This window comes from Scomber japonicus, chromosome 5, assembly GCF_027409825.1.
Source record: "Scomber japonicus isolate fScoJap1 chromosome 5, fScoJap1.pri, whole genome shotgun sequence".
NCBI lineage: Eukaryota > Metazoa > Chordata > Actinopteri > Scombriformes > Scombridae > Scomber > Scomber japonicus.
This window is the reverse complement of record NC_070582.1, coordinates 15,466,759-15,477,823: the sequence shown is the minus strand read 5'-3', so window position 1 is coordinate 15,477,823 and position 11,065 is coordinate 15,466,759. Positions and strand designations below refer to the sequence as shown.

At 40.1% G+C, this 11,065-nt stretch overlaps 1 protein-coding gene across 2 annotated transcripts in view; it reads right to left on the bottom strand.

The window, feature by feature from the left end:
• Positions 1-2,347: 2,347 nt before the first annotated feature.
• The window catches only part of wnt7bb (wingless-type MMTV integration site family, member 7Bb), a 28,056-nt gene continuing 19,338 nt past the window's right edge, over positions 2,348-11,065 (bottom strand). For both annotated transcript variants that reach the window (XM_053318614.1, XM_053318613.1), the window contains exons 3-4: positions 6,818-7,089; positions 2,348-2,827 (exon numbers count right to left, since the gene is read on the bottom strand). In XM_053318614.1, coding sequence (XP_053174589.1) covers positions 2,348-2,827; positions 6,818-7,089 — 752 coding nt within the window. The remainder of the gene's footprint in view (positions 2,828-6,817; positions 7,090-11,065) is intronic.

Below are 11,065 nucleotides of genomic sequence, written 5' to 3'. Positions count from 1 at the left end.
ACTCCAATAATATTGTAGCTGAGAGAAATGATAGCCAAAACACTTCAAATAAGACCCAAGATATAATAAGTTATCCTTTAACGATGTGGCAGAACAGAGCTAATATAAGCAGGAAATAAAAATCACCTTTAGTCTGAATGACAACATCCAAGGATGAATCATCAGACCCAAGTTTGCTTTGTGTTGAAGTGTAAAAATTGTTTGTTTTTTTTACCTCTAAGTCTTGTTCTGGTTCTTGTTATAAAATGCACGGGCAAATAGTTGTAACTGATTTTCACTCCACTACGGAGCCCCTCTGGTGACATTGGAAAAAAAAAAAAAAAAAAAAGCGTGGCCACACGATACTAATGCGTGGCCAGGAGACCACGCATTAGTGGTAAACTGCATGGCTGCATGCGAGTGTAATACCTGAGGGATCCAGCAGAGGGCACGTATTGCTTTGAGCAACATTAAAGGACACCCTCATTCATTCATTCATTAGCCTGACCGATTGAATGAAGTTTGTCTTATTTCGTCTTTCACTGAAAAACTCCAAGTCCCTCATAACAGTGGTTAATATTTCCAAGTGTGTTGGGTGAATGTAAACGTATATGTGCTCAGGGACCTATTAGGTATCACTCCAGCTGGTGAATGATGAAATCTATGACATCCCCTACATCAGCATATTCTTCGTGTTTAAGCCGATGCATTTTGAGCAGCCGAATTAAATGTCTCTTGCTAAGAACTACTCCATGTCTATCCACAAGTGACTTGAGTATGTCATTGTAATTCATTCCTGTATTAAAATAAAAGGAAATCAATTCAAAGTTGTCCATGTTTACGGAGCCTCAGCAACAATCAACAGTATCTTCATGGAAATGACAACAATAATTAACTCGTGGCCACGCAGTAGTATCTCATGGCCACGAGATAAATAACATGTGGCCACAGTATAATTAACGCATGGCCACGGATTGATTATCTCATGGCCACAGGATACGAATGCGTGGCCACGGATTTGTATCCCGTTATTTTATTTTTTTCAAATGTCACCAGAGGGGCTCCGTACTCCACTGACCACAGTTGTACAGATATTTTAAAATGAAATAATCAGTAACTCTCTTAAGAATGAAGGCAGACTGCAGGTGAAACTTCAGGTGATGTTTTAGCAATTGACTACCAAACTGGGTCAAATGGGAATTTATTTAGTTGAGTCATATCTGAATAGAAAATATCAGTGCAGCACTTGACAACACATCCAGCAACATGTCAGTTTCATGTTTAATGAAATGAGGAAGGATCTGTGCAGTTAAATGAGTTTTCCTTTCTACTGAAATTGCAAAAGCATCCAATAGATGTTACTGCTTGTGAAATAGGACTGCAAACAAACTATGCTACAGTTAAATAGAACCAAGGTGTGAATGTGAAACACATTGTAATGATGTTTTTTTCTGTAAGAACACCAGTAGCAATGAAACCTTTCATTTGTTTAAAGAAAAGATGAGGTGTTTTAGGGTTGGGGGGGGGGGGTAATTTTCTAATAGACACACATCTTCAGTCAGAGTCTCTAAAAAGTATTTTTCTTTACACTTAGTACAAAAAAAGACATCTCTACCCGTTAGTGCTTCGCTTTAAGATACTATTACATAAATAAACAATTTATTTTCAGTGTTCAGAACAGACAGTTCCAGTGTGACTGGAAAACTAACATACTCCACCATATTCCAGTTGGCAGCAGAGGGTTTAACAGAGTTCTCCACTCAGCTTTTGGTGCACCTCAACGCACCACACTTACAAAATGTTCTTCATTTCTACAAACCTCCAACATAAGCCCCAGCCAATTTGGGGGGGTCATTCATGTCAAGATTCACTTCTGCTCCCCTTTTTGTGAAAATACAACAAAACCCTTAAAAGTTTGCAATCAAAGACTTGACAAATCTCTCCCAGTCACCCATCATCAGCTGCTGTCATTTTGATTCACTCCCAGGTTTCTGAGTTTCCTCTCCATGCATGAGTCTCTTGTGAATTTAACAATTACAAATCCCAGAGTGGAGAGCACAGTTCCCGAAGAGGGCCTCATTCATTACCTGTAGTCCCAACTTCACTGTGGATACATCAGTACATGAGCACAATCTCTATGTGACAGTAAAGTTCTGGGGTATTGATATTTAGCATTTACTTTCTGAAAAGCAATTAGATAGATTCTGCTGTGCAAAACGATGCCATGAAGAGCTGATAGTGTAAATGCCATTCCTTTATTTCAAAATCTTTCACTGGTCCAAGACACACTTTTATCTCGCTCCCTCGGGTCTTCCTCATTCAGCTAGTCCTTGGCGCCTCACTTCCTGACACTGTGTTCCTTGCGTCCTTATTTGCAGGTAAACACCTCCGTCCTCTCACTGCATGTGTTGCACTTGACGAAGCAGCACCATTGGAACTTACAATTGCACTGCCACACTTTGGTGTACTGGTGTGTATTGTAGCCCCGACCGCAGCACATGAGGTCGCAGCCATCTGTATGTGGCGAGGTGCGGTTGCACAGGCGTCCCTGTGTGCCCACGCTCCCCGTGGCTGCGTCCTCCTCGCAGTAGTTGGGCGACCTCTCGATGTAGACGAGGTCTGTCTCCATGGGCTTGCGGTAGCCCTGAGTCTGCTTCACCTTGAGGTGGGTGGGCTGTCGCAGTCGGCTAGCCCGGACTACCTCCACATGCACAGCTTCATTGTACTTGTCCTTGAGTACGTAGCCAATCTCACGGAATTTGGGAAGTGTAGTCCAACAGGTCTTGGTGGTGCAGGAACCTGAGACGCCGTGGCACTTGCACTCCAGCTTCATCCTTTCTTCTAAAACCTGTGGATTGATGAAGATAAAAGACAGCTGTAGATCTGCACCAAATATTAACATGAAATTGAACTATCAACTTCAAATGAATGTAATTAATCATAAGACGGAAGACAAATTCAATGTCAGCAGGTCAGGAATAGTTCACCCAAAGGATCTAAATACCCTAGTGAAACTTAACCATGCAGTTATCTGTCTTTGAGATCTTTTCTTCCATCCTAATACAATAGAAACAGGTGACATGTTGAAAGAAATGTTTTAATTCAATTTAGTAAAAACAGAAAAACTGTGTCAAACATGGTGTCAGCATCTTTCTTTGGCACCAGTTAATACCAAGGAAATATTTTGTTCACCATCACCATGTTGAGGTGGAAGCATAAATCTCAAGAGACAGACAAACCTGGAAAAATAAAACTATTTTCATGGTAGCAGTAAAGGTAAAAGAGAAAATATGTCTTTTTGGAATTTGCCTGACCTGACCCAATATCAGTTCTTGAAACAACCACACAACATGGATCTCTGAACACTTTTTACTTTGTGTTGTGTTAACAAATTACATTTTCCTAGATGAAAACTATGTTAACGCAAACACTGGCAGATACGCTGTTTGAGTGAAGAGGACATAGCACGTGTAAAAAATACATAAGCAATGTGTCACAACTATGATGGCAAAGGGAGATTTCTTATTTCCACAGTCAAAGATTACTAATCTAGTATGAGTACAGAGTGACAGATATCTGTGAGCAAGACACTGAAATGATCAGTCATGATTAACATGCAGCTGCATGTCATGGAGGAGGGGAAGTTGTACTTACAGGTAACCTTCCATCCTCTTACTTTGTCTACCTTCACTAAACCACATCAGTGACAGAGAAAAATGAACACGGATCTCAAATCCATCATTTTCATTAATTCAGATGATTGTGTCATGAAATGTGTTGCACATGCAGTACAAAACAAAGACAAACTCAATTAAATTTTGACATATGGAGAAGAGACTTGAAGATTTATAGAGTACTTATTCAGGTACTGAGTAAACTAATGTTGCCACATACATGAAATTGGATTTAAATATTGTATCATACCTATACATTCAGATATTTTTAATGATAAACTAGAGCTTTTATGTTATACCCTTACTTAAACTGCCTTCAATTCATGTTATCTCAAATGTATGGTACACAGAGCATAATATCTTCACTTTTTGGTCTAATCCTAGGGCATATAGGAAATATTGTGCACTGTGGTCAGTATTTCAAGTGTCAACCCTGTTGGACTTGAAAAATTAAAAACCTCCAAATAACCTCCAGTACCCTCTCAATTTTCGCCTGAACTGTTATCAAAGGCAAAAGAACAGAGGAACGAGGGGGTGGAGTTCGAATGGCTCATATTAACACGTCTGTAATAGTTCTGACATGACTCCTTTAACCCAATTAGGAACCCCCAACTTGCTTGAACGAATCATCTGTCTTTGTTGTATAAGATGTAAATTTGGTTGGCAGGGCATTTTTCCAGTGCAGCTTTTTCCTGGCACCTCGCCTCACCAATGGCACAAATCATCATTTATATCAGACACTTATGAAATGTACACAAGACTTGTTCAATATCTGTCTGCCTTGTCTATGCACTCATGTGGTCACAGTTTCCTGATTTGAGGACATTTGATTGAAAAAACATGAGCTTTCCCCACTTTATAAAAGCTGGGGTCAGCTGTCAATCTTCCCTCCGATGTTGATTCAGAATAAGGATTTCCAAAAATGTATAGCGCAAAAACCACTAGGAATGCCTGGCATAAGGGCTCTGACAAATGGATGGAAACATTTACTTAAACTGTGTCCATCAAAGCCTCTGATCTGTTTCTAATTAGTCCAATATGACCAGATTCCCATCTAAAGATCACGTGTCAAACACACACACCCGTTGCAAGATGAAAGGGATCTGGTGATTCACTGGGTGTTCTTTTACATTGGTTTAGTCACGGAATCTATGGTAAATATAGTTTTTTGTTTCAATGACGTGTCTTATCAGTGATGGGAAAAAAAGTATCTCGGCTGGACTCCATTGAAGACATCATTTCCTTCCTCATCAGAATCAGGATAGTTTTTTTATCAGCTCATTTGTCTTGAATTTATTAGAGCAGAAACTCTTTTTTTTTTACACAGAATAGTACATTCTGACACAAAAACAAAAGGTCCTCAGCAACAGTGTACAAAGAAAACAAACAAGATTTATAAAACTCATGTCAACTATTTTAAGGAAAACCCACCAGAAATGGGGAGATCATTTTTTCTGCATTAAAACAACAGTGAATTCTGATCCAATAACCAACAAACACCCCATTTACACTAGCTAGTGTCGCCTACCCAGATACAATTGAATACATTTAATACTGTTGTCTCTGCTGGCCAGGTCAAAAATCTGATCTGTCTTGGTTTTCCTGGGCTACATGCTAATCCAGATCTGCACTCCAGTCCAAAGCGTTGTAATGTACCTGAACACAAATGCATGGATGAATTGCACTTATGAACTTTCAGCAAGACTTAATTTCTTTTACCATGTGGTTTGAACAATCTTCAATCTATCTCAGATGCCTCTTGGATGCATTCACACTTAGCTGTTTTGATATCTGATAGCTAACCAAGCCTCCTGAAGGGACTAATCATATTTGGGGCCCTACAAACTGTGTGTAAGCCCAGAGAAGGCTCAGACCTCCTTAATTACAAACATTTCAGCTTTCCTACTGTCTCAGCAACGAGGAAATCTGACTTTTGCACATCCTCCTAGATTCTGAGTTTCCGAACCCCAGAGTGAGAACAACAACAGTGCCAACTCCTGACAATCCAACATGCCAGCACCATGGCATGCAGACCCTATCAGTCTGCTGTGTTAACATCAGCATTGTCAGGCTGCTTTCACACCCTGAATAGACACAGAGAAAAGGCTGTGACATGTTTTGGTACTGTGCAGAGAACTGCAATAATATCCTGTTCCTGACTTAACACTTCATAATTCCATGAAAGGAACTGGAAAGAGGAGATGGCAGTCCTCCATCTGGTAACCACTGGCGAGGCTCCATTTTCCCAGTGGACACGATAAAGCCAAAGTTATTAATTAGATCCATTTGTCAACATAAAATCATCTCAACTCTTTTATTTACCTCACACTCTCTTTCACTCTTTTTTCTTTCCTTCATGACTGTTCTGGAATGACTAATAGCAAACAAACATATTCATAATGAAGTTTGCCAACACACTTAAATAAAAGACTCCTTCTTACAATGGAAAGAAACGCCAGTAATTGGCTGAAGCAAAACAAGCTGCTGAAAGGCTAAGTGGGTGATCAATCAGTCAGCAGCTTGGTCTGTCACAGTCCTTTGTCACATAACTATGTGACTTTTAGCTCTCTATCTGGGACTGCTGGCTCGCTGCACACATTTACACACATCTATGCATCCATGTATGCGCAAACGCATGTTTGTTTGTCAAGAAATGAGTCATAAAATGTGATATGTCATTGGAGGAAGATTTTTCATGTCATCTCATTTTAAGGACAGAGTTAAAGGATGATTCATGTTTGTTTCAACTTGGATTTAATCTTCCTAACTTGGGCTCACTCAAAGTAACTGCCGAAATCTTTGTTTCATATAACGTATGCATATAAACTACAGCAGGCATGGTAGATCAAAGTTGGTCAAGGAAATAGGTTGGCAAATAACAGACAGTTGATTTTATCATTTTACCAACGTCCAGGGTTTTTTGCAAATAAACTTGACTAATCTGCAGTTGTGTTTAAAAATGTTTGAAGGAATACTTGTGTACTTGTCCCATTATTCCCTCAACAATTAAAAATATAGTTCAAATAAACCTGAATTGTCCTTTGAATTATAGTAAGTCATTATTCCTTAAAATGATTGTATCTTGATTTATTGACTGCTGGAGAATTTTGTTGTTGCTATATCTGGAAAAAACATTTCTTGCAAAGCATGTGAGTATTCTTTACCTTTCTTCCTGCCTCATTGTTATGCAAGTTCATCAGGCGGCGTGGGGTCTTTTTAATCTCGCGGGCATCCACAAATCGGCGAGAGAACTCAATGCCGTACTTGATGTCAGCCGAGCAGCCTCCCCACTTCCAGCCTTCCTCCTGATTGTAATACCCCTGCTTCTCCCTATCGCAGCCACACTGGCTCAGGTTGCCCTGACTGCATGCCGCTGTGATAGCGTGAGCCACCCCTGCCGCTGTGATGGCGTACGTGAACGCTGCTTCCCGACTGCCTGAAAGAGGGAAAAGAATGTTTTTAAGGAAAACAGCCAAAGATGATTTGTAAATAACTGACATTATAAAGCCATTTTACATCTTTCAATTTTACAGTAGCAAAATACAAAACCCATACATGCATTTTGACTTCCAACAAAATGTTTATCACTCAGCACAAGCATTACACATCCATGTAAAGTGACACATCAGACTACTGCTATCCACACCACCTTGGTTTTGTAAACCTTAAACCAAAATATCTTTCTGTCAGCAAACATTCAACACACCACTCCAGTCACACGGTCTAACACTGCAGAGTCCATTCCATCGTCTTGATAAGCCACCACATTTTCCTCCCCGCTACTAAACTGCTTCCCTCCTGCACCTTGGTAGAAATGTGGTCACATTTCCGACCACAAAGTCCTTGGGCCCAGCCTGTGAGAGTGCAGTGTTGGAATTCCAGTGTGGGGAGAGCTGGTCTAGGTGCTGTCCAAAGTGCTGAATTCCTCTACAGGAGCACCTTGTATCGCTGCCCACACTGCAAACAGGGGGTCTGAAGGTCTCACTACTTCTCTCACAGTGCTCATTGACAAGAAAGGAGACACTCTGGGTTGCATGAGCCTGATGGCACAGGGTTAAATGATAAGATCAACAACTACACTTTAGCAGGAGACATTGTACCTGCATGAAAATCTGCTTTTTTGACTGCTTGAGCTTGTAAAACCCGCTCCATGAGAAGATTCCTGAAAAGATGACAGATAGTTCCTGAAAAGTTTTTTGAGATAATTTTCACTTTATTTGGATAACCAAGTCTTATTTTCAGCAAAAAATTGCCATCATATTTTCCAGAACACAATGTGGTGTCTTCAAACTGTTTGTTTTGTCTGACCAACAGTGACCCAAGGACAATCAGCTATATATTAAAAAGCCAAGAAAATCTGCATATTAACACATTTGAGAAAATGGAACTAAGAAATGTTTGACATTTTTCATTAATAAATGACCCAAATGTTGATTATCAACATAATTGTGATTCAAGTTTCTGTCAAGTAACTAATCTTTCATCCACTACAGCAATAAAACAAATCACTTTTTTATAAAGGAAATATGTTATCACAGTCAGAATAAGGTACAAATGTAGCCAAAGGTCAATGACAATAACCATGCCATACCATTCATTTTTTACCTAAATATCTCAGTGTTCTCTTCTACTTTCCTAATGGCTACAAAGGGATTTGTCTTAAAAGGCCTCCCCTGGTCTAAAACAGACTGTGGGCTATTACAACACCAGTCTCCCTTCAACTGGCAGTAATCTGGAAGGGGCCAAGCAGCAGAAATGAGGCAAACCACAGAGTGTTTCAGGGGGCCTTTCAGCCTTTGGAAAGGAATGTTTTGTAAGTCTTTTGATGTATGTTGTGTAATGTACTCAGTTGCAATTATTTGGATCTCTCTGGGTAAAATGCATTTTTTCTGCACTTTCGAGAGCCATAAGTTCCTTGATGATTTATCATTCCTTCGGTAGCTAAGAAGCCTGTTAAATTAGTTTGGCAACAAACACATTTGGCTCATGCTAATAAAGTTGAAAATGAAGTTGATATAAAGAGCAGAGCAGAGCTGAGCCTTTTATAAATGTTAATCATCAAAGTGGATTGTATTGGACTACATTTCCCCTGTATCATGCTGACAAAAATACAATGTGGGAGCTCCCTCTCCTTATGTCAGTCATTATCCTGTAAATAATAGACAGAGTATTCATTCAAAATAAATGGGTTGAGGAAATTATAATATATCGCTAGAATTATTATTATACATAGCTTTCTGCGTTTTAAGAGGAGCTACAACAGTTTTGAATCTCATGAAACTCCAAATTAAGACATAGACCAGATATTGCAGTTCCATTTACAACAAATAAACATTGCAGACATACCTGCAGTCTAGTCCACCAACAACAGAAATAATATCCCTTAAATTAGTGTGGGTGATTGTTTAAATCTGCAGCAGCAAAGTATAACAATAAAGTGAAAATGATAATGGGAGAAGATAATACAGTATGACATGTGTCATTGTGCCCAACCAACAATTTTGAAAGTTACTAGACTTAAAACCATTGCTTATTTTACCTTATTTAATGGCCCAGACAGTGTGGTCAGATAGAGCCAAGGCTGCTAGTGTTAGTTGGAGCCTAGTCTAGCCATGTGTGCTTTGCACAAAGCAGAATAGTAAAATGTACTTATGTATCTGGCTTTTCATTGCCTATGTTTACTAATTGTATGGAGCATTTTCAGCATTTAAGAAGTCATTTGTATTTGCATTGCTTCAATGCAATACTTGTATGCAGCTGTTTTCCATTTCATTTACTCCTCTTTCTCCACAAGTACTTTTTGCACTTATTATTCTAATCTCAAGGGTATTTTCTGAACTCCCAGAGAAGTTTTCACCCAAAGCCACTGTTAATTTCCTATCCTGGCACTGGTGCTGTAGCGCTAATACCACGGCCACAGGTTTGCCCGGTGGGGACTGACTCACAACCACTTGCTTCTCTGGTTAGCAGCAGAGCTGTGCCCCACCAGCCTGTGGTAAAATTCAGCTACCCCCTCCTCACACACATGCATGCATGCAGGCGTATGACTGCAATGTACTTGCATCCACATGCATCCACATGCACGCAAATACTCAGTGACTGGCCACATAATAAAAATACACAACACAGTCACACTATCCACCCCCACACACATACACATGAACATTCACTGTTAAAAACACATTTGCACATAGGCACACAAAGCGTCACTGTAATGTTTAAAACAGGATAAAGGCAGTTTCCAGAGAAAGGGTGGTTCCCTGAGCTATAGATGCATGCCCATTTCTGGGTCCATTGAGCTGTGCTGCTCATGGGGAAAATGATGATGATGGGGCTTGTACTGGTTGTCACCCCCTGGTGGGTCTGGCACTGCCAAGGCTCTGCCTGGCCATAATGAAAGCCAATTACACAAGCCATGGAACTGTGGCGATCAAGCCCCCCTTTTTCCTTGTGCAATGAACCAAAGAGGACATCCAAATCAGATTTTTAGCACTTAAAACATGTTGTCCTCTGGGTATAAATATCCATCGATATTATGCATTCAACTCCAAATCAGATCATATTATCTGTGATGATTGTTTAAATCGGAAACATAGAAAAAATATAGAAAAAAACATAGAAATTAAAATAAATAATAGTAATAAATAAATAAATAATAAAACATATTCAGGTTTGAATTTACTGCTACTAAAAAAGCATGATGAATGAGTGTACTGAATGAAATAAATACACTAATATAAACACAACCACGAAACGCTGTATTTTAATAACAGTGCTCTGTTGTCTTGTGTTGGATGTTGTGTGTACATCATTGTACTCTCGTGCCCTCAGGAAGGGAAGGCCCTGCTTTGCTGAACAGCAGTGCGGTTGATGAAATGTGGAGGAGAAAAAGCACCCATAACAGCAGCAGAAAGCCCTAAAGAGGCTGGGCCCAGAGTCCTGACAGCCCTCCAGGAGGAACCACCCTGGGATAGCCTCGCTAGCTGCCAGTGGAAAATTGGAGTGACCAGAAAAACCTCAATGAACTTGGAAACATCCAGGAGAGAAGAATGGGGGAATATTAAACCAGATGTCTAATGGAGTTTAGTGGCAAGTGTCTGCCACACTATCCAACTAGGAAGAAAGATGGGAAGAAGATCAGCTTTTCTTCACTCAGAACAGGTACAGGAGTTAATAAACCAGCATAGGACATAAAATTTTATGTTATATGCCTGTGTCAGGGACTAAAACTGGAGATGTAGAGAGGGCTACTGACTCAGTATGCCTTGGCCTTCACATTACCTGACCACAGCACTTTGGACACTGGCCCGTACTGCGATGCCCGTGTCTTTTGACCATCTGCCGAAACTGGGACACAAAAAGAAGTCTCTGGATGTAGTGGCTTGCCGCTAAAACGGCAATCTGTGTTTAGA